At 41.9% G+C, this 24,608-nt stretch overlaps 1 protein-coding gene across 17 annotated transcripts in view; it reads left to right on the forward strand.

Moving 5' to 3' along the window:
- Positions 1–24,608, forward strand: part of sox6 (SRY-box transcription factor 6) — a 136,950-nt gene that overhangs the window by 70,107 nt on the left and 42,235 nt on the right. For 12 of the 17 annotated variants that reach the window (XM_035174719.2, XM_035175558.2, XM_035174809.2 and 9 more), the window contains 3 exons: positions 548–637; positions 10,803–10,975; positions 13,001–13,093. In XM_035174719.2, the coding sequence (XP_035030610.1) occupies positions 548–637; positions 10,803–10,975; positions 13,001–13,093 (356 nt within the window). The remainder of the gene's footprint in view (positions 1–547; positions 638–10,802; positions 10,976–13,000; positions 13,094–24,608) is intronic. The other 5 variants (XM_035175122.2, XM_035175204.2, XM_035175720.2 and 2 more) reach the window with 2 other exon arrangements.

Below are 24,608 nucleotides of genomic sequence, written 5' to 3' on the forward strand. Positions count from 1 at the left end.
GGAGACAGTGTCTCAAGGTGGACGGGTAGAGGTTTTCTTCTGCGGCCGGTGTTTGATGGGAACATGCTGACCCCTAAGCGGCACAGGGACGGTGGAGGCCTGGGTCGGCCGGCCCGGCGCGTTCTTTATCAGCTACCTCAGCGACAGCATGGCAGATTGCAGCCATTCCTCCTCTGATTCATTGTCTGCTGGACAAATGTTAATTGTTTTCATCATTGGCAGCTATGTGAACGCTTGGACGTACCCAGTCTCACTGTTTTGCCTCCCACTTAATGTGTGTCTCTGCCCTTATACGCAATCCCCACAATGTCCGCTCCCCTCCTCACTCCACCCTTAGCTCATCTCTCAACAGCCAGACTGAGTCTCCTTTAATGATTGCCTTGCAATGCCTTCAAATAAATGACCTCTCTTTCATATTTCATTTTCATTTAGTGATTCATAACATTCACAATAAAAAAAAAAATCTCAAATCAAATTCCATGAACAATATTCAACATTTTAAAAGGCATCTAAAATAATTACATTTTTCTTTTTTCTTTTTTTTTAGAATCCTCATGCATGGAGACACTCCTTTCTAAAGAATGGAAAGAGAAGATGGAGAGGCTCAACACCAGTGAACTTTTAGCAGATGTAAAAGGTAGTACTACAATGACTGCATCAGACAGAGCAGATTTACCACACAAACACTACTTTAAGCCATGTTAACAAGTCCCTCATTCCTATCTGACATACATAAGCTATGTACTGTATAATCTCAGAAACAGCCTTGTACTCTGAAATAGAACAAAGGCCTTTGGCTGCCCTCCTCATTCATTTCTCTCCCCCCTTATCTTTTGTTGGAATGCCAAACTCTGTCCAAAGTGCTGTCTTCAAAAATTCCAGCTCGTTTAGACCCATTCGGAGGTGGTCTGTGCTTGTCAGCAGTTTATTGTTGTTGTCCCTCCGGACGGCCATGAGCCCGGCTACTCTGCCCTGGCGCATGCGGAGCGTTCATGCCGCTCTGGTAACTGTTGTAGCCAAAGTGTGCTCGATGTAAACCGAGCACGGCTGAGCTGAGAGGAGAGAAGCCGCTCTGAGACGGAGCAGGGACGCACAGACTCGTCTCCCCGCTGAGCCTGTGTTTGAGTGAAATGTCTCGACTCTGACAGTGAACGCCCTGCGCAGCGTATCAAGTGCAGCACAGCAGAGCGCAACTCAGCACTCCCCCAAAAAATCTGTGTTCCTGACAGTGCAAAGGTGGGCCGAGGATGGGCAGGGCTGCTGCTCAGTCCTTAGCACTGACTGTTACTGAGAGCTGCTGTGTTTATACAGCACTGGGAAGCACAATACCAGCTGGCTGATAACACCAGGCTGTCACTGGATCCTGCCCTCTCCCCTTACACATTCTCCTCATCAGATAACTTCTTGAGTCGTCCACAAGGGTTTTCAGATTTCTTAAAACCCCCCGAAAAAAAATCCAGACAATATGAACTCAGTGTAATCTCGATATAAAACATATTCTATTCAACCTTTAATTAACAAAGCTGCAAAAGAAGCTATTTTCTGCGGCTGTGCAGGTGATTTTGATTATTTGCTTAATTGTTTCTCTTTTTATAAAACATGCACGACATTCATAAATAAAACTAGTGTTTCGTTTTAATTATTGAATTACGCTTTCTCCACTTGCAGAGGAGCAGAAAAAAAGGCAGTTGAATGTTCTAATAAGTATATTCATTGGCAATAACCTTAATGAACCCAAGGATAAATCATTGCTCGGTAGACTAGATTCATTGTACCTGCCCTGGTATACTGTATGCCACTGTAGATCAAAGTGCACTGGGTAAAATGTTGAAAATGATTTAGCCTTTTGAAAGCTGGTCTGTTAAATTACAGGCAGGGCATTTCTTCTGATGAATGGGAACGGGAAGGTTACTAGGTGGTTTGTAAACAGGTAGGGAGTCTGATAATAAACACTATGGCCTCTGTGTGTTGATGAGTTATGGAGACAGTCTATACACCACAGTTACCTCCTTCTCCTATCATAGTGGCAGCCTTAGATTTTTAATTAGCATGCCATTCCATATGACTGTAGACATTTCAAAGGGCTTCTTTGTGCTCCCCCTTACAAATGTCTCTCTCCCTGCGTTTGATGTCTGCCTGATGTAAATACGGGCAATTAAAAAGATGCCCAGGGTTGGAGACGCACAAGGTCCACTTAATTAAAGCACAAACAAAGGTACCGAGCAGAAAACACCTGATGATTAAGATCTAAAGTGTTATGATGAATCAGAGGTCCCATTAATTGTTAGGGTAAAATAGGCACAAAAGGCAAACATGCCTGTAGTTTCTAGACCAATAAAAGAAAGTAGAGAATAAAGACCGACATTCAGATAAAGACAACAGCACCGAGTGGCCTTGTAGATCGTGTCCCGATCCCTCACCGATTGCTTAACCAATTATCCCGATCACCTCGTAGGCTACCTTTTGACACCGCTCTGTCAAAACCTTGAAAGAAGAGTAAATGTGTTACTGCGGAGGGAAGTGCTGGAATCTGACTGGTGAGGAAGTCATTTTGTCTTGTGCTTAGAAATCAAATAAAAATGCAAAACAATAGGTGTGACAGAGTTCGACCCGAGGCTCTACCCATGAAAGGGAAGACATTCTTTTGCTGCCGCTGTGTTGAAACATGCCCTCAATACTTTATCCTGTTGAAGTGAACACGCACGTACAGTAAACAAACAAAACAAAACAATAGTATCAGCAACATCAGAGATTTGCTTTTGAAGGTCTGCTAACCCAACCAACCATTTACCCCTTACATATGGTACATCCATAATTATAGCTCATTGTCATGTGGGTGTTTGGCTAAATAACATGCTGTTTCCGAGGTGAAGACATGTTTTTAGGTTTTAAGAGTCAGTAGAAACAAGAGCAATAATCCAGTGGAGGCAGTGGGCTTAAGCCAGACATGTAGAATGGTGTTGTTAGGAGTTAATGATTTCAAATCTCTATCACCTCTCCTCGTATGCTGCCACGGCTTAGCATCAACGGGGGCAGGCAAAAAAGGAGAGTTTGTGAAGGAGCATTAGCAGCGGATTTCTTTTCACCAGTCAATTCCAGGGCTGTTTGTTTTCATACCTGAGCCTAGCTGTCAATCTGCAGGAATGATGAGGAGAGAGATGAAATCTCCCGAACAAAACCACAGCGCAAGAAAGGGAGGCCAGCTGGAAGGGCTCCAAACCGCAGGAAAGTAGCAGATAATAGGAGGCAAGGTGCAAGGAGGAGTGCACGAGGGAGGGAGAGACGCGGAGAAAGGGTGAGAGAGAGAGAAAACGATTTTAGACGTGGATACTTGAGTCAACACTTATAATTATATAGCTCAAAGAAATTTTTCACTTGATAAAAAAGCAAAACCTGGATACTTATGATCCCTTTATATTATTTCTCAGCATATGCTTATATATATATGAATATGTAGGTATGTAAATATACATTGTGTCAAACATATATAAATATAGTACATAGTATCCTATAAAGTTGCTCTCTATTGCATTCTTGCTCCGTGCAGGCTCTTTGAGCTTCATACTCAACAGAGCTGTTTAAGTTTCCCTGCTGAGTGCCAGTCTCCCAGCCCCCTGTTGGGGAAGGGGAGGCGTGGTGATGGTAGGTGGTGATGGTGGTGGGGTGGGGGCTCAAGCATTTACTCAAACTCAAGGAAAATATGTAGTTACTAAATTGGAACACACGCCGTATTCATCGGAATCGGAATTTGCTAAAGAAAATAATAAATAAATAAGTAAAAATAAGTGAGAAGGGGGGAGAGAGAGAGAGAGAGAGAGAAAAAACGGTTCAACGTTACACTGGCGAGTGTCGAAAAGGCTGCTCGAGTCCTGAAGCAGGAAAAATCAGGACTCTTGTGCACTGTCACAATCGATTTGAGAACGGTGTCCACGTGACAGTGGTCGGGGTGCACACAGACGGTCCTGTGGCAGGCAGATAAGTGGAAGCTCTTTAGGAGGAGAACACAGGGCGAGGCAGGGCGGCAGCTGAGACTGATTTGATGCTGGCCCTACCTGTGCTGGCTTCACTCCTGCACAGACAGAAAGGAGTCCACTGTGTGAACACAGAGCCCATATTGTTCAGCCATATGGGTGAGCCTCAAAACATGATTATTCACTTTAAATTTTAACTTTATTCTTAATGGCTTCCATAAAGCCGGGGCTTTTACGCCACTGGAGATACACTGCACAATATCTGTGCACACACCGACTTATGCACCTTTAGAAACAAGTAGGAATTCTGTGCTTGCAGATTTCAAATGGCTTTTATATTCTTTTTACTGCATACTGTATTCGAATATTATGTATATTACATTTACCCAAACATACAAAAACACTCACACAAACAGCACAAAACGGGGTCTGTCCAGTTGCTCCAGTCGAAAATGCCTCTGTTAGCATTTTCTCCACAACACTTCAGTCAACTGTTTGCCCTGTGCACTCAGGTGAAATATGAGCCACAGTAAATCATTATTCCTCAGGCCACATTTACCAGATGAATGTATGAGAGTGTTGGACTGTGTGTTTTTCTCCTCTAATGAATTGAGGAATTTAGCTTGTGGCAATGGAGTTAAAGAAGGCAGTGCTGTGCTCGTGTGTGTGTCTGTGTGTGTGTGTGTGTGTGATAGGAGGAGAACTCTGTTGTGGATTATATCCCAGTGGTTTGTCATGGGTTGTTTAACTAAAAGTAGTATTATCCATTTCTACGTCAACAAGCGTATTAATTATGTCTTTATTTGAAAAGAATGTTGAATATTTACGGAGCTGACAAAAACAACCTTTTTCACTTATGTAAGGACCAAATATATTTATCAGCAAAGAAAATTGCATTTTCAGACCAATGTATTGCTGCTGAATGTCTGACCTGCATTAGAACTAAGCAAGTAAATGAATACACATATATTATGCAGATATGAAGACTTAATACACTCTGAACAGATGCAAATATCAGAATTTGACAGACTGTTCAAAAGCACATGCAAAGTGCCCGCGAGGTTTCAATAGCTCTTTTTAATACACACTTCATACCAACTTTACTTTCAACTGGACCTTCTGCCATTGCAAGCACAACCTCCATTATTTTATTAAGCAGTATGACCCTGTGGCCAGTTTTTCCTCAACACTTCAGACCAGCTTCACCAACCACCTCTTCTCATTATATACATTTAATTTTGTGGGGAAAACCATCCATTATAGTCCAAAAATATTCAGACTTTCTCTTTAATCTGTTAATGCTTTCAATTACATTTCTGCATTGACCATTACCTTTTATTTCAGATTAGTGATACCGTTTTTGTTTTATTTTGAAGGTGGGGTTCATACACTAACTAGTACTTAAATTGGTACAATATTAGTTGTATATTAAAGTATGCTGTGTTATTATGTACAATTCATTGGCAGCTTGTAAATCTTCATCTACAATACATAAAAATATAGTTTCAAAAGCAATTTCACAGATAATGAAGCATGACGACTTTCTTGCAGCTTCTGTTACAAAGGGCAAAAGCTTTGTGTTACACCTCTAGTTAGTTCAATAGATCTTCGTGTGTGTCAGTGTCTTGACAGCTCGAGGACTAAGCAGGTGTTCTCCTGCTCCCCTTTGTGAGAACCTGTGCTGGGCTCGGTCGCCTTTGCTTCACATTCAGCTATTTCAGTCTATCGCCCGGGATCTGGATTAAATCCACACAAAACACAGGCATTGTTGATACATTTATCCCTCAAAGACAACAGTCTCAAAGTCTTTTGAAAGATCACTTCTGCACAGTCTAAGGAAACAAGTATGCTCTGCTTTGATTATCAGCTGTATAGATAAGGCCAATGAATAAATGTTCAGTGAAAAGCATGAGATAACATCGAACTCTTAATTCACTTCCAAGGTTTTGCAGACAGTAAGCTGTTGCCTTGATCACTGTCTCACAAGCTTTACACCCTTTGTATGTGGGGGACCTTGAAAACTGTGTATGGTTTTTATCATTTAAGGGCACAGGGGTCAGACTCATCATCATAAAGGCCATGAGAGATGAATCAAAGGACTGGAGACCATCTTTGTTTTCATGTAAAGATCCTCGCTATATGCTGCCATGCACACATGCAGCATTCTCCAGGGTGTCAGGATCTCTGGTTAGTCGCACTGTGTTACACAGTCAAAGAATAATGTGTTCGGTTATTGAAAGAACAGAAGTTAAGTTTCCATGTTGAGTTTTTTTTTTTTTTCGTCTACAGTGTGAATTTCAGGGTCACTGGCATTCCCTGTGGAGTAATCTTTTCAGGTCGAGCCTCTATCCTGGCTTTGATGAAGTACCTCGTCCTATGTCATGGACAGCCAGTGAAGTGCTGGAGCTTTTACATTGGCATAATTATACCGAGGAGTGAAGCTTCCTCTATCATCAAAATATTAGTCTCCATCGGTGTTGGGCATGAACAGCAGTGGAGCCACAGCAGATGAAGTGTGCTTTTATTAATAACCTCTCCACATGCCAATCAGGGTATTTATTAAAGAAAATAATTTGCAAAGCCATTAAAATGATTATAATCACATCAGTTGGTACTTATGTATGCACACACACACACACACACACAGATAGACATATACATTTACCATAAGAGGCTTATAATATCACTACTACCATTAGCATTTCCAAAAAGCAAAGAGCTGTCTCAAGTACATGAGTTTTAAACATTTGAGAAGAAGTGACTTCTTCAACAAGATGATGAGCCGTCTCTCTCGTACCGTATAGGAACGCTGGCTAAGAATCGCTGCAGCCAGCAGATGATGTGCTTGTGAGTCATTGCTCATGCTTGTTAATGCGGTTTTATTGGCAAGATTAACAGCTTTTATATCATGGCAAAGGCAGCACGCCAGGTAAAACAGCTGTTGTTCATATTGTCTTGGTTGCAGGGCATGGAGACATGTTAACACCATATTACTGGAAACACATTATGGCTTTGTAGTGCTGCCGAACAAGTGTGTCTGGTAGTTAAAAAAAGATACAATAAAACTAGGCCCTGTTGTTCTAGCCTAGTTTACAAATTTAGATCTCTAATATGATGTATTTTCTGACCAGTCCAAATAAATATCACAAAACTAAATTAGGCACAAAGACTGGCTTGAGTTTCATGCTTTTGTGAAAGCAGTTTAATGATGAGTGGTCTGTGAGCAGCAAAAATAAATCTTTCTATTTTTTATTTTTTTATTTTGAAACTCTAAAGAAGGTACCAATAGATGCCATTAGCTGCTACTCAATTGGCTCTTTGTGCTGTCCACAGAAAGAATAGACAAAGGGTCAGATGACCGCACCGAGTTCACACACGTGTGCATTTACTCAGTGGCATGTACCTATTATCGATCGCAGCAACACACAACACACATCTGTACACACTCATGTCTGCATTCACACACACTTTAGGAGAGTGCAGAGAGAGAGTGAGAGAGCCTGAGCACACAAGGCATTCAAGCTATGTGCGGTCTGTGTGTGGACACAGCTAGGTACAATCGTAGCATTTAGACAAGTCCTAATTTACTTAGGATGGGCTCACAGCATATGGAGGCTTCCACAATGGCCGACTGATAGAGAGACAAAGAAATTCCAGTCTTCTGGCGTTAAAATACTCAATTCAGATCTGGTCATAATGGCTCAGCTGTCCTAACCAAAGGAAGGGGAGAGAATAGGGTGCCTTGTGATTTTCCCCCTTTTCACCCTCACCCTCCCTCGCTTTTCTTCTTTTTTTTTGTGCTTGAATCTTTTATCTGTGTTATTCACTCGGGACTCTTCAAAGTAACAAGCCTCCTTCTTTTACCCCGGTACTGGACTTGGAACCCAAATTAGAGACTGCTTGATTAGAGCAGAGAGGAGGGAGCCAAGAGAGAGGGAGATGTGGGTATTGGACAGAACAAATCGCACCCCTACAAAGTGCCTTTTATCCAAAGACCCCAAGGCTCAAATACCCCCATCTCTCCCCAAGCAACCATGGCTCTGCTTGTTTTCCTCTTATCATTTATTTAGTCACCCGTTGATGTTTTCTGCCCTACTTTGTGACGTTTAAAAGAGGCAGGAATCTCAAAAGGTGAAAGCTGAATGGGCTGAAACTGAACAACACCGCTTTAACGTCTCCTCCTCCTATTTGTCAATCACGCATCGCTGTCAAAATTTAACACATTGGCCCTGAGGAAAGAAAAACTAGTAAAGTGCCAACACAGCTTGACCGCTCACTCTTGGGGGATCGTCTTCCTCTGTTGGGCTGGTATTGTCCTACTGAGCCTCAGTCGTCTAACAGGAGGATGTCACAACATGTTAGGTCTGGGCCAGTTTATGTAGCGCCAAGGCATCTCCGGGCTGTCTGTCTGCCATCGGAAGCGCAATGTGAGGAGACATGTTAACGGGCAGACCCCAGCCCCACCGCTGTTAAAAGCCATGCAATATGCAGGAAACGGCCTCTTTTGTCAGCAGGTTGGTTAGACACAGACCACGACGCTCCTCTTCTGCACCACCCAATAAAAGTTTTATCTGGATTTTAAAGCTGATCCATAATTTAAAGCAGGAAGAAAGAGATTTTTACACTTACCAGTCAACAAAAAACATATGCGTCTGATGAGTTTTCTACCGAGAAAAGTGTCTTCAAAGTGAAATTCCTCCACCGTGTTTCCATTTTTAGGAATTTAGATTTCCAAAATTTTAAATGTTTATCTTCAGCATTCATCACCAATATAAACATTTCTTGCTGATATTTCAGCCTCGACTAAATAAATGTCAATTCATTACAATTAAAACAAGCGAAGAGGGCAGACCCAGATCACAGAGGGCACTTCTGGCTTCCCACAGTTCAGCTCAACATCACAACAATGGGCCCTCTGTTAGTATTCTTCTGGTGTCCAGGCAGAACTGAGCCCTCCACACTCAGTCTAACCCATCAGATCCTTCTGTGGGCACAGTCATGCACTAAAGAATATGCGTGCTGAACATTGCAGCGGTGACACTCCTAAACTAGTGAGTGATCATCAGAAACGTGTGATTAGACAGGTTGAGAGGGCATCAGAGAGTCCAGATGTTTGGTTCCCAACTCAAGGTCACCTACGCTGGCCTCGACGCCCAATGGCCCTCATCTTCACCTGGATGATTATTTCCTTTCTTTTTTTTTCTCTTTTCTCCATTTCTCTCTCTCTCCCTGTCACTATTTATTTATTCAGTCCCTCCCTTCTTTCCACAGCAGTATTGATAGCTGTGATTTATTGTGACAACGACTGATGTATCTGTAAAGGCAGCTCCTTCATGGACACAGCCAAAGGTTAATAAAATTGGTTCCGATTGTATCAATTTTACAGATAAGCCATTCACAACAAGGGTAGTCGGGTGAATAAGAAGTCAATTCAGGCCTTGGAAAGTGCACGCAGGCCCAATGAATAGCTGCTTTTAGGTGCTTTTTTTCGTTAGGAGGATAAATGGAGAATTGCAGCTCTCTTCTGTTGCAGCAGGCAGCGGAGGCAGAGTGAAGCGAACCGAGGTTCAGACGAGCGTGCCAGTAAATTGCCCTGAATGGGTTCTGGAGGCTGACAGGCCCTATTAAGACAAACGGCTTTCCTCATCGGAGAGATAAAATAAATCAGGTGTTTAGTCAAATTAAAATAGTTTGAGTCGAGAGGGCCCCTGGGAGCTCTCGGAGAAACTCAAGACAGATGTGGCCAGAGACGAGAGGAAGACACCCAGGAAAGAATTCAGCTCCTGCTGGCCCCAGGCCAGACTTCACTGTACTGTTATCTACATCTCTGTGCTTTTATCCCTCTCCCTCTCTCTTAGTCTCTCCATCTCTTCTGTTATGCCTTCTCTTTTCTTGTATGTTCCCCCAGATCAGCTTGTCACACAGGAGTGTAGTGGGAGGAGAGTGAGTTACTGTCTAGCCTCTCACTGGCAATTATGTTGGCTGTGTAAGTCAATGGTAGGATCACTTAGCATTGATTAGGCGGAGGGAGAGAGAGTAGTGCAGCTGCTCTGTCTATTGCACAGTGTGGACATGTGACTGTGGACAGAAGTAACCTCATTGGTCTGTCACTGTCAAGTATGCATGGATGATAAAATAAAATCTATTCACTGATGATCGTCATCGGACATTCAGAGGCTCTTTCTGCTGTGTAAACATCAATGTTCTTGGTGCATTTCTTTTTGACAAGTTCGCTTATTCCAGAGAAATCTGTGCGGAGTTCCTTCTCAAATGTGTTACTGGAACGGCCGTATAATGAAAACTTGCGTAGTTTGGAGGTCCAGTACAAACACTGACTTTCAACACTTTCTTTATGCTCACCCCTGGTAGCCTGACATAATCTGCCACCTCAGTTTGACAGCGCCCTGCAGCATTGGGTCTCTGTGCCTGGGAACAATTCCTTCCCCCTTCTTCCTTTGAAAGCTGTGAACACCAGCTCCAGTAGAATACACAACTCCAGGCAGTGTGCGACCTCAACACTTTCCAGTGAATTCACTGCAGTTGGTTGCTGCCTAAGTGGTTTTCTTTGTACTATATATTGTGAACAGTACAATAGCACGATACGATGAATGTTGTGAGCAGCATGGTCATTTGTCTATATTTAGTACTATACAATTACTTCTGCAGGCTCTTACAAACACGTACATCCTGGTCATTTAGTTGTAGTCCATTGTGAAACTTTTGTGTGTACTAAATTTTTCTTCTCAGGTACACATAATACATACCCGTTTCCATTATTACTCATATTCTCCAATTTGTGTTTCTCCTTTCTACTCCCCGCCCCTCCACTAGGTACTCCAGAGAGCCTGGCAGAGAAGGAGCACCAGCTCTCCACGATGATCACCCAGCTCATCAGCCTGCGTGAGCAGCTCCTGGCTGCCCACGATGAACAGAAGAAGCTCGCCGCCTCACAGATGGAGAAACAGAGGCAGCAAATGGAGTTAGCTCGTCAGCAGCAGGAGCAGGTAGCTGCTTACTGTGTTTTTACACCCCCCCCCACCACCACCACCACCCCACACACACACACACACACACACACACACACACACACACACACACACACACACACACACACACACACACACACACACACACACATTCACAGTGTCTTCCTCCTTCCTTCCTACCTAAACATCTATTCCTGATACTCCATTAGATCCTTTTCCCTTTTTATCACTATAATAAACCCCTTTAAATACATTTGCAATGAATTGTCAACTGACTATTTCATTTTAAATTTCATGCCTGAAATGTGCCAATAAAACCCTGCTCCTCCATAGGAATTTGGAATAATATTAGATTTAAGAGATGCGTTAGTCCACATTGCCTCAGTTATTTTGGTCATGCTCTCTCGCCCACGTTTATGCTGGGTGTGTAGGAAAAAGGTTATTATGACTTGTACTAACAAATGCGGCGGAATGTGTGAATTAAACGTTATATTAAACATGGAAGTCCTCTATATCTTATAAATCGACTCCTATTAGAACAAGCTTGGCATTAGATTTGCAGCACAAATCAGGCCAATGAGCCATATTGTACAAATCAGCAAATTAGCAGAGGCCATGAAGTGTGTTAATGTCTGGGAAGAAATAAGGACACAAACTATCCACACGGGCGACACTTTTATTATCACCAGCCACTCTAATGGCTATGAGTCAATTATCAGCGAGGAGTTCACTCAGAGTTTTCTCAGCACACGCTCAAACCTTCCTGTGGCAAATGAACAGATAGACCATATACCTTAGAGTGATGCATTTGGTCATAGTGCACTAATAATACATTAACAGTATTGATTTTTTTTTTACTAATCAATGATGTTCATTTGCAAACTACGCTCGGCTCTGTGAGCTTTGTAGACGTAGCAGCATAAATGAGCAGTGATATAAGATATTTTGTCATTTGATCTTATTTTGAAAGGGTGGAATATTAATAAAATGGAGAGAAAGAGGGGGAGGGAGAGATGGGGCGAGAGGGAGAGCGAGAGAGCCCGCTGAGAGCTAGAATGTCATCAAGCCATCAAGATACAACACAGTAATTAACTGTTGACACTCGTGAGGAAGCCAGCACAAATTAATCTTGACACATTTGCAGACGACCGATATCTTACAGTGAACACTTTGTAATTATATTTAAAAATGAAAATTAAATGACACTTAAAACTAGGTTGTCATGCTCAATGAAGTGGGCATGTAGAAAGAGGGACTGCTGGGATGAGAGGGATTGCAGTGTGGCTGCTCGTCACTCAGGGGTGGCAGGGACCTCTGTCCCCCGTACACCGCCTGTGCAAGTTATCTCCTGTCCTGTAAATCAGCGGAGTTCTTTTACCACTGATTTTAACTGTGCTTTTCATGTTCATTTAGGAAATTAAACATTATTTTGTAGCACATTATTTGGAATGATGTTTTTTAAAGACAAGACAAAAACTGTTATTCTGATTTACTAATCTACTACTTTCTTTCCTATATTTTTATTGCACCTGCCATCTTTTAACACGCATGTCATATGGTGTATGTCGTAGGTGATATGGCCGAAAATAATCCCAAATAAAAAAAATCATATATTGATAGCGATAATTATCACGATAAGTTTAAAGGCCGATTTTTGCTCCTGAGTGAAGGTTGTAGCTTTTGAGTTTATTATTATAATTATTATAATTATAATTATAATTATTATTATTATTATTATTATTATTATTATTATTATTATTATTATTATTATTATTATTATTATTATTATTATGATACCTTCTCACCAGGCTGGCCCAATGCATAAACAATATATCAATATATATTACATTTTTGTTACATCACTATTTATATGATATATTGCAATGCTTATTGTTATGGTTTAATCGCTCAGCCCTAGTGTGTCATCTATCTTAACACACTTTATCATCTCCACATTTTCTGGTGTAGTTACTTTCAGTCGCAGGACTGATTTTAGTTTCTCCTCCTATTTGTCGATGAATGGAGTTATTATTTAATTTGCAGGGTTTCTTTTCTGTTTCCTACCAGATTGCAAGACAACAGCAGCAGCTTCTGCAGCAGCAGCACAAAATCAACCTCCTCCAGCAGCAGATCCAGGTCAGTGACTGCGTTCCTGTTGGTCTAACACTCGCAACTCACACCTCTCACTTTCTTCACACTGACACAACATTTCTCCCTCTTCGGTGTAATTAGCGCACCACCGCTGTCACCATGAGCCAAACGTCTGGGTTTATTGGCACGGATCAATAAAATTACACATTAAAATAACAATCATTGTTAATTTCTGTTAGCCTCTCCTTCTCATCTTTTTTGCCTTTTTTAAAAATATTGCTTGTCTTTTTATCTTAAATTTTTGGTGTCAAACTAACATGTATCGCTCTCATCAAATGTTAATTGCCTGTTGGTAATCGTGAGGGCTTTAAAATATGGAGGAGAATAATTAGCACATCTTACTGAACAAAAAAAAACGGGGAAAAGTAACAACAGCTAATGAGTCCTGCTGATGGAGAAGAGCCCGGAGGTGGGGGACATGAAAGAGGATGGTAAATGCCTCTGAAACGAGTCTGGCCCAGAAGGGCAACGTGGCATGATTTCACACAGCACAAGAGCTGCTGTGGGTGGCATTGTTTAATTTTCTCCTTCTTACTTATTCGTTCCGTATTATGTGTTTTTAACCTATGCACCTCGTGCCAGATATCATCACCTTCTTCAGTGTGTGTGCCTTATGTAATACATTACAAAGTGGTGCAGAAAGACCACCCAGGCTGCATGTTGCTCAACATAGTCAGACGGTACAGGGTAATCCAGGGTTGGTAACGGGCAGTGGTCAAGGCTGTGAGCCTGGATGCCTGTGTGGAGCTAACGTTATCCTGCTGGGTGTTCTTAGTGTCAGGCACATCCTTCTCCGTTCACCTCCTCCTCCTCCTCCTCCTCTGCTTGTTCCTCCAACAGACAACTCCCTATTTTCTCTCCTTTCATTTTACCTCTTCAAAACACTTGCAATAAATTGTTCCTCCATCACCTTGTAGCACTCTTCAATGGAGATAATGTTTGGGTCTTGTACTAAAGAGCAGATTCCTCTGTATTCTAGCACCAGAGCCCTTAATTATACACAAGCAAAGTAAACTTCTAGTTTAGAACAGTTAGCACAACAAGCAGATTTACTGCTATGACATCAAAATGACTCTTTCAAGGGCTCTTTGCAAGAGAAAGGCCATACTGTCAACATGTTCTTGAGATGCCACTAGTCTGGACCTTTCACTTCAACTGTGGACAGACTACCGGAAAAATTATTCATTATAACACTTCACTAAAAAGAAGCACAGAGCACAACACTCTGTCTAGAAAACACTTTAAAATGAAGTACCTTATACATTACCAAGGGGCTAGTATTACTCACATCATGGAGGGTCCTTTAGTTATGCTCATTGAGCATAAGGGCACAGCCCTAATGCATCTGACTTTTAGTGGCCCTTGCTTTCATCACAGAGTTAAAGGCAGATGATACCTGAAAATTCCCCTTGATGCATAGTTTTGAGAGAGGGTGGCGGGTCGAGTGTGCATGGGAACATGCTTCTAAATATCAATTTCAAACACTTGAACAGAGATACAAGTAAAGTCCTTTCTTGTGGAGCCCAGATAGCCGACTTCTTCTCCCTCGGCCCAAACAAGCCACAGATCTTCACTGATAAAAAAATAGAAAAGAAAAGCCACATCCACAATTTAACAAAAGAGTCTCATGCTCAGGCCATCTGTTCCTCTGCCCATCAGCCTCTGCTGGCCGCAAAACACCCCCAAGAACAACTCAACCACTCTTCAAAAAAAGTTTGACCACGTGCAAAAATTTGTTTATCCAAGAAGTCCTCTAAAAATATAATATTTAACAATTCTCCACAAAAACGTCAGAAAACAATGTTTGCGATAACTTACGGACATAAGATGGAAAAACGCACTGCTAGCCAGTTAGCCCGTTGGCTGTTTTTTCCTTCCACTGTTTGTATTGGTCACTCATAATGGATCACGATTATTCTTTGCCGTTTAATGCGTATCGTGAATAAAACTTTAATACGTGACCTTATCCATGAACATTGTCGCATCAGGTAGATTTTCACCACTAGTGGTCCGAACAACAACTTTTTCTGATTGAGGGACCCCTAGCAGCCAAGGCTACATACTGTACCTTTAAAGCAGGAGATGCTCTCTCCTGCTAACCTAGATCCTCCAAATATCCAGTGTGCTGATGACCGCTCCTCTTGTTGTAGCAGAGTAGATAAAAGAGAGTACAGGGCAAGTTAGTGAAGCTTCTTATTTTTTTTGCCACTCTGTTTTCATTACTGCTGCCTCTTAAAAATGCCCCGGCCATTTTAATATATAACAGCTTTGACTTAATTTGTAACGTAAACAAGCTCCCAGCCTGTATGTCACAGACATTTAGCAAAGTGGTAAGCAGTGTTGGGGGATTGAGTTACTCTGCTATTAGCATGGAGAGCACTAAACTTTATTGGAGACCCTGCTGGTCATCAAAGTCCTTCTGTTTTGGCCTCAGGGAGGAAACCAGGAGAAAGCCTCTTTTTAAGATCTTGTATTGATGATGCAACTGATCACATCAGTGGACATTGTAAAAACCGTCCAAACAATAAAACCACGGGGATAGCAACCGGAGACTGTTGATGGCATGCTGTATGTGCGCTTACATGTGGATTGATGGGAATCCATCAGAAGTGTGCAGTTACAGAGGTTTAGTGAGTGAGGTTCGGAGTGGGGCAGTGTGCAGCTTAATCAAGTTTTCCTTTTGAATAGCCATCTCTCTTTTTTTATCCTTTCTCATCATTCCAACAAGAGAGGGAGAGAGATTTCGTCTTTGTCCTTCGGGATTACAATGTCACTTGTTTTAAGATAGCAGATGTTTTGATTGCAGTGTTAGGGGCTTATCAAAAGTTAAAGCTCAAGGCTTTGTGTGTTTTTCCCTCAGCTTGTTTGTATTCCTTCAGTCCATCCTCGCCGCTGAAATCGTCTTGGCACTAATTCAATCCCAGGATGAGATTAACTCTTCAGTTGATTTAGTTGAAAATTTGGAGAGAAAAAAAAAAACACAACAGGATTTTATAAGACACATATGACAATTAAACACATATATTAGAAGAGAGCTGCTCCGTCCCACGAGTTCCTTATCTCCGAGTCTGTGTGTAGGCAGCAGGAGATTTCAAAAAAAGAAATAATGAGCACCATGTTTCTACTTTTCTTATTTGTCTCAGCTCAGCATCCCTCGGACACACTGAGCATTATGTGTGTCTCCTCTTCATGGCTTTTCTGTTTTATGAACACGTCCACTTTCTCCTGCTCCTAATGGATGAGCAGCGACTGAGCATCACGTTGAACATCAGACTTTTTCTTCCATATGCATTTTCTAGTTAGAGTACATGAGATTGAGTAAAAAGGGTGAGCGGCATTAAAGTGCTAATGGCAGACTTGTATATCAATGTCTTCCTGGTTATGAAATGAAATAAAATAAAATGCTCTAATGAGACACTGAGCTGTATCAACCACAAGTGATAGCACTGTCCACAGCCAGGCCACAAGCACCCATTCCCTCACGTTAATGACGGCAGTTCATGCATTCCTCAAGGAAAGAAATAAACAGACTGTTTGACTCCTCATACACACATGCACGGAGGTGATGGTGTACAGTACAGAGGCACGCAGGGGCCCGACGCATTGATACGCACATCAAGAGAATAAATATTGGCTGAAAGGTCAGGGTGAACTTTATCTTCACAAACAGGCTGGAGGGAGCAGGGCTCCCCAGATGAAACAGAGGGACACTTTTAATCCAAATCATTTAATTTTTTTTTTATCATTTAAAAAAAATAAAAAAAATAACAATAATATGACATTGTCATGTGTCATTGGGTTTGGCCTTGATTTTTTTTTAATGGTCATCCAATATGTCTGGTTCCGCTAGTTTCCCTTTCACCTGTCTTCTCTCCCTATGGCCTGGCTTCAAACTCCAGCCGTGTGCACACACATAATCTGTGTTTGCAGTAAACCGTTAAAGCCGCGTCTACAAAGATACACAAACACACACACAAAAACACACGTATACTTGAGGCCTTCTCAAATGTCTCTCTAATGGAGTAAAGAAACTGTGGGAGGTGTGTAAACATTTAGGGGTTTCATGCTAAAGGTAAAGATTAAAGATGAAATACACGTACACAAGCATTTAGCTGCCAGAAGACACACTATGCAGTACAGTGTAATATGGTACTGTTTTGGATATTCAAAAAAAATCTACTTTTAAGGTTTGTTGATTTGCTGTTTACAGGATTTCAAACAAAATCAAGCACAGCTGTTTGAGTCTTTTATTTTATACTACTTTTTTTTTTTTAAATACAGACAACATAATCCAACATTCTACTGTTTACTTTCAGTTAATATATTTTCAGCAGGGGGAAAAAATCTGGCGAGCAGAGTGTTTTATTCAGTCACACATGGATTTCCCATTCCCCTCCGTTACAAAGAAACCAGAGAATTCACAGGGGAAGCTCTGTAAAAGTGTCTTCTGTATTCAGTGGCTCTCCCCAGTTAGACTGATTTCACAGATTTTTAATAAAAATCTAGTCCCTACTTGGCTTTAGCTGCACTCAAGGACTTTCAAATTCTTATTGTAATGCTATTCCAATGGGATTCTGTTGTATTCTTAGGATGTTTGGGGTCAGGAACCAAAACCAACATAAATCATCAAGTCAATGTAAGATCTTTGTCACTGGGAAGCAGTTTCTCTCTAATAATTGGCTTGGATCAGACTGTGTTGGCTGTTTTCACACAGCCTCATGTTTCTACCATTATTCTTTATGCACTTTTGCCTAATACTGCACAAACAGTTATCCAACAAGATCTCCCAGCATGAACAAAAACAGATTCTACTGAACTGCTGTTTTGTCCATGGATAAATTATCTTTTAATGCAGGTTTATAATCACTTATCTATTATTATAAAAAAGAATATGCATGCTCTTCAGTGCAGTAATTTTAAGCACTGATCCCGTTTAGTTACCATCTCAGAGGATAAAAAGACCACAGCATTGCTGTGAATATTTTAAATCGATCAGATGACTTTAAATAAACACATGGCTGTGTGGTAATTGCACAAAGATAATAGCGCTAATTTGTGTATTCTCAGAAGCTTTTGTTGTCTCGGCAGCACAAATGATTTTCTCAGTGTGAGACTCTTATTAATGCACTGGCAAAAAAAACTACACACACAAAAATAGACATTGTTAAAGAGAATGTGCAAGTCCCCCAATTAGCACAGCTAGATTGGAACTGTTAGCACGATAATAAGAGAATAATAGAGCAGGGAAATGATAATATATGTATAAGTGTGTGTGTGTGGGTGTAAACGCTGTGCTGCCAGTTCTTCCCTTGTGTTGTAGAGCCCTGTGTTAGCCTGCTAGTAGGATTATGTGGGGGCATTAACAGCCTCGTCAGACGGGCTTGGCTCTCGCCCAGGGAGGCTCAGTCCAGCATGTTCATCCTCCATTTAAGGAGACTGTTAGCTGATGAAGATGTGCACATGCAAGACTGAAGATAAAAGAAAGCGGTGACCCGACTCATTAGCCCCTGTGATTTAATATATTGACACTTTGATACAAATAATTCCATTTAGTGGACTCCATCGGTGGGGAGGGAGCGATCAATTCAATTAGTTATGAAATGTGACTTCTTGTCAGGAAGCAGAAGAAACGCTGACGTTAAACAAAGTCGTGTGCAATTTAAACAATAAAGCCGTCGCGGCCCTGTTAAAACTTAATGATGCACAAAAAGGTGTAATAGATACAACCCCGGCTCGCCGATGGCAGTGATGGTTTGCAAATGAAGCTAAGTGGCTGAACAGTTGGCATGTAATGCCATTTGTCTGTTAAAACAAATCCTTGCTTTAGGAATATAAACAGTAGAAGCTGTTTGAACGGTCTGGGGTCTGTGGGTTTGTCCCAATAGGCTTTTTCTCTGGATGAAATGCACCTATTAGCATCAATTTACTTTACACGAGAGTGCAGATTTAAGTTATAGTGCTACACAGGCAGGGTTACTGAACCGTGCTGCTGTAGTAAGTGTAAATAACGGCATTTAAGGATATAAAAGCTAAACAGATACACCCTTTTTTATTAACCTGTAACAACTGATCCCTTGCTTTACTGCGAAACGCGCTTGCTCGTTCCGCGTCTCCGCCAATGAGGTGGGAATGTAGACAAACATCGATCAATTATTGCTGTAAATTACACAATAAGGCTGTGTCTTTGTGTAATTGGCCTTTGTGTTCCGACACCTTCGCTGTTTAAGCAGCAATAATTAAGAGGCTCCATATGAGCGGTGCCACATGAGCGGCTGTGATGTGTGAAATCACACCTGAGGGTCTACTTAAAATTAGTCACCTGAGGGTTTTGTTAAGCAGCGCTGGGACGGGTTAATTTACAACGCAAACTTCCAGCCGTCTATCAGTCCTCACAGGCGACGAGAACAATCAACACGAGACAGACGATCATCAAGCATAAGCAACATGAAGCTGTCGAAATTAATTGGGTGCTAAATAATCCTGATAAGTGTACATCTATTCTCTGCGCAAACATACGATGAATGGAAAGTACTTTTCCACGCGGGTATCACAATAAAGCACCTGTTCGGGGCTCCACAGACCTTCCCTGGATGAAGGCACAGCACATACACTTAACACCCATTGTAACCCAACCCTCGAAAGGAAAATATCAGTTGAGGGAGAACACATCCTCCAGTGTGATGTTGATTTAGTTTCCTCCCGCTCTCTGCATGGGCTGTGTTTTCTCTGCTAATGTTGTGCAAACTGTTTTGTCTTTGCGTTGGCTTTGCGCGGCCATCATCCTCAGCAGTGGGCACACTCACAGGGGAGAGGGAGCCGCATTAATGGGCTCTACTGTGTACGGGCAGCCGGCAGGGAGAAAGGGGCGCGTGTTTTCTTAGGGCCGGGGTGGCAAAGCAAAGCATTCAGCCCATGGTCAGTGTAAAAAGGAGCTTTTTGTTTTTGTGGTGAGTAGAGTCCAAGCATTCCTCAGCATAACACAATGAATGAGCCGGTTTGTCCTGCGCAGTTTCTCAAAAAATAGAACTGTAGAATAATTTCCGAATCTGTTCTCCAAATTTTTTTTATTTAATAAAGTATTTCCTTAATTTCATAGCTTATCCTTGAATTAAATATTTTTCCAAACATGTTCTGATTTGATATAAACTCTATAGTTGTTTTTCTCATTATCAGTGGATGATATTTGAGCTTGTTTGAAGTCTCAACAACACACTTGTCTCTGATAAAACTCGCCCCTCCTGACAGGCCTGTTCTCCGCTGAACAACAGAATGGGCTCTGTTGTTTTCGGTGGCCCCAGCAGCAGCTGGGAAGTAACAGTGAAGACAGAGCCTGTCTATGATTGGAGGATGGGACCGAGGGGGAAACCCAGTCGTAGTGTGGACAATTCTGTCACACAAATTAGGGGTGGTCTACGGTTTCACCGCCAGACAAAATACGTTTTTCTCATCGGCATTAGAACTGCAAAGATTTTAAATACATGTTTAATCAGGGAATTTAATATTGAACACGTGCATAGTCAGGCCTCAAGGGAATGTTTCTTATAAAACACATAACAGTAAACAGTGGACATACACAGCCTTTATACATCGAGTGTTGAAGTTTGCGATATTTCCAAACCTTTACAGCCACATTATTTCATAAGCCTCACACACTTAAATCCGTCTATTCCTTTCCCTGCTCTGTTCCCATCACATGGATGTAGCAGGCTATCTGACTAGCCCGTGTCCAATGTTCTTTAGAAACTCACTGGCCCCCCTGCAATGAGGGTCGGAGGCATTTCACTCATTCCCATTTCCATACAGCGAGGATGTATATGCAGGATAATGATGCCGCCCCCCCAAACCCACTTGTGGGTTTGTTTATGTCTGTTCTCTTCTTTCCTGTCATTACACATGCTGTTTGAGGGAGTCCCCATGGATTTGGCAAGTTTACTGCAAAACCTTAATTCTACGGCCAGACCTTGAAAAAAAATATTCATTCTTACTTGCATGTCTGCCCCTGCCCCCCGCCCGAAAAACAGCCAATATCCTGCAGAAATATAAGACTTAAAAGATTCTGTATTTTAAAAGGCTGTAGTGTAGGCTTGTGTCACTGTGTGCACATATTGTCAGCATGGAGAAGGGATGTATTTTTTTACTATATTTAATGTGAATGTTTGAGCCTGTCTGGAATTAAACACAGACAATGTGACAGAGAGAATTGTAGCATGAAAAGTCTTTTGTCACATAAATCAACAAAACGGCTCATACAAAAAAGGAATTTTTTTTAAATTGTGGACAAAAAAAACTAATTTTAGAGCACAATTTGGCTTTTGTGCACAATTTCAATATAATTTGTATCAATGCATGATTTTAAATATTCATTCACATGAACTGGGTTTTCATTTGCAAATTTATTCTTCACATTTTTGTCCACTTTTCCATTTTCCATCAGTCTTGAGGTCACACTCTTATTTTATTTCCTACGACATGTGATACCTAAACTGCATTAAATGCAAACTGTGTGCAGAAATCCTGTAAATGCGAGGCAGTGTATTTAAGCGAACAGTAGCCTGCAGTTTTACTCCTTAGTTCCAGCAAAGTCCGGAGGAGCGATGAGAGGGGGAGGGCCAGAGAGGAGGGATTTGGGGTGGGGTGTGCTGGGCGGTTCAGAGAGTTGTACTACCCTGCGTTCAAGCTCCCGTCTTAATATAGACATATTGAAATGGCTGTTTTCCAAGAAGGCTTGTTTTACTGTGTAAGGAATTAGTGGAACAAGAAGTCATCTATTGGTTATTCCCTCTGCATAGCCTGACCTCACTCAAGTGTCTGGATTTGCTGCACTGTATCTCAGCTCTCAGTGTAACACACACAGGCATGACTGATGTGCAGCGTAACACTCCAACCTGAGCCAACGGTGCCTGCTGTCAGAGTCGGTACTGTACACCAACAATTCACAGAAAATATCACAGGACTTTTCTTTTTTTTTTCAGGCGAGCGCTTGTACACTATTGATCTTTGCTTCAGATTTCTGTCTGTTGAATTTTAGCAGAGAAGGGTGCGGGACACTAATTTCACATGCAGGAAGGAAGTGAGGAGGAAAAGGTCAGAGACTTGACAAGGACAAGGGCCCTTTGTTAGTGACCCGAACCTCTCCAGTCTACTCGCCCTCCCGTTCCAGTGCGCTCATTTCCAGAGCAGACAAGCAGGAATAATGTGCTTCAGTCCGCTGGGTGGTAATATGAAGACCTTCATTCAAAGGCAGAAGTCTGGAGCATCAAAGTCTGGCTCAAATCTATTGATCTATTTGTCTGATTACCATTAGCTACAGACAAATCCAAACACCAGCCCACCTCTGTTCGATCAATGCGTGTGTCTGCCACGTGTTGCAGCGGCTCAGTGGGCTGGGGCACCATAACTGGCAGATAAGTGACCTGTATTAAAGGAGTAATATTTGTTTAAAGAACTGCTGATTGTTATTGGGGGGAAAATCCTGAAGCAACACGAGCAGCCTAGAAGCGCCTCCACTGAGTGATTTTCCTCCTGGTTAGGCTCCAGTACAGTGTACACCCAGCGGGCTGTGTACACAGTGGCGGGTGTTAAACAATATCCTGCTGTCTAGTGTCAGTTTTACTGTGTGTGCTGCTGTTGGGATGGAGCCAGACTTGCCAGTTTCATCGAGATCACTTTCCCTTTAAACAGATCACAAAAGGTGATTTCTACTCGCAGGCGTTTGGAGTGCAGCTCAGTGGAGGGCAAGGGGGGGGGGGTGAAGTGTGAACTATCAGTTCTTACAGCAACAGCTGGAGTCTATCCTCCTTGGGTGAAATTACAGAGCCTCCTATAGAAAATGTGAAAAAGAAGGTTAGCGAGAGCCGCTGATCTGACAGCTACTAAAGTGTGGAAGTAATTTTATTAAAATGAGATGTCAGTGCAACATGAGTCCTCCGCTAATTACTGGTGATTGTGATCTTTTCCTAATGGAAAAAGGAACCTATTATAATCCAAATGATTGTACAGGATTAACAACATCATCACCATGAGCTCCTAGAAATATTTTGGCTACTTGCGGTCATATTGTTTTCTGTTTTTATCATGCAACACATGACATGGTTCTACTTTTTATCTTCAAGGCAAATGAATGCAGATTATATCCAAGATAAGCATCTGTGTGTGAGAGGTGTGTTAAAAGGTGTCAAGTAGCAGATAATCAGGATATTAGACGCAGGATCTAACAGGTCTTTTCAAGCTTATAACCAAGAAACAAGGTGAGAATGAGGTAGGACTTTGTCTTTTTAGCTCCTTTTGTTAACACTCCCTGAATCTGCATGTAACGTGTGGCCTATGTCGATCAGCAAGCTTGAGCGTGGCTCAGTGCGTGCAAGTGTAATGGGGTTTAGAGGGAAAGCCGGCAGGGGGTCTACAGGCCTCCTCGGTGCTTTGTAGAGGCTGTAACAGACAGTGAGGAACATGGGTGTTGACAGGGGCCCGAGTGAGAGCTGTAATGCGCTGCACATCTCCATTTGTACTCTGTGTTATGGAGCTGCCTGCTCATGTTATAGGTGGACGCTTAAATGTTAATAAAAAACTACTCACTTTTTTTCTCGGTAAAATTTGTACATAGACTATTTAATCACACAGTCGGTTAAAAATAAAAGTGCATCTTACATCTGACATGTTTAGTACTGTCTGTATGTAAGCCTCTTCATGTGCACGTAGATGTACATCATTCATGAGTTAATGCAGTATTAATTAGTATCTTGTGTGTTTTAAGTGATGGGAGAAATAAAAGGAGCTTTTTCAAGAATACCCCGTCTTTAAGACCTTGTGTTTTTACACATCAGGCGTGAGACTGTCTGATTCGCCCTCTGCAGTCTGACCCTAGCGTGTGCTGCTGTTGTAAAACATTCATTGTTGTAAAACAAGTCATTTCTGCTTTAGCTTGGTTATCAAGCAAAGATTTATTTGCTAAAAATGAATGGTCAACTTAAAAAAAAGGATTAAAATAACTTTCTCAACAATACACAAAGAGGCTAATTTTAAAAGAACCTAAATTTGGAATCAAGACAGTTGACAAATTATACAACTAAAATAGGACAAAGACGTGACCGAACTCAATTTTGCAAACCAAACGCAAATTAAACCTGATTAGCACTTAAATTACATGTTATCTATATGGTGCTTACTGTAGAACGGGCAAGTTGGTTCTATTTATCAAACACCAGCATCTCCTTGAGAGGGAAACAGATTGCGTGCTGGCCTGCTACAGACTTCATCAGGTCATGTGAATTGATGATACATGTTGCAAGGCGGCTGAGTTCCCCCGGAAACCTCTGTTGGAGCGCGTGCTGGCAGAGACGGGGGCCTCAGCCAAGTCTGTCTGACTGATCACTACAGATGCTCCTCTTCAAGTATTCCGAGTCAGATCCTTAGTGCTGGGTCTTGAGGGACAAACAATAGCACCTGTTCCTCATAAGATAGCCCATTCATGTATCTTTAATGAAGCCTGGGGGCAGATGGT

This window comes from Hippoglossus stenolepis, chromosome 1 (genome assembly GCF_022539355.2).
Source record: "Hippoglossus stenolepis isolate QCI-W04-F060 chromosome 1, HSTE1.2, whole genome shotgun sequence".
Classification (NCBI taxonomy): Eukaryota; Metazoa; Chordata; class Actinopteri; order Pleuronectiformes; family Pleuronectidae; genus Hippoglossus; species Hippoglossus stenolepis.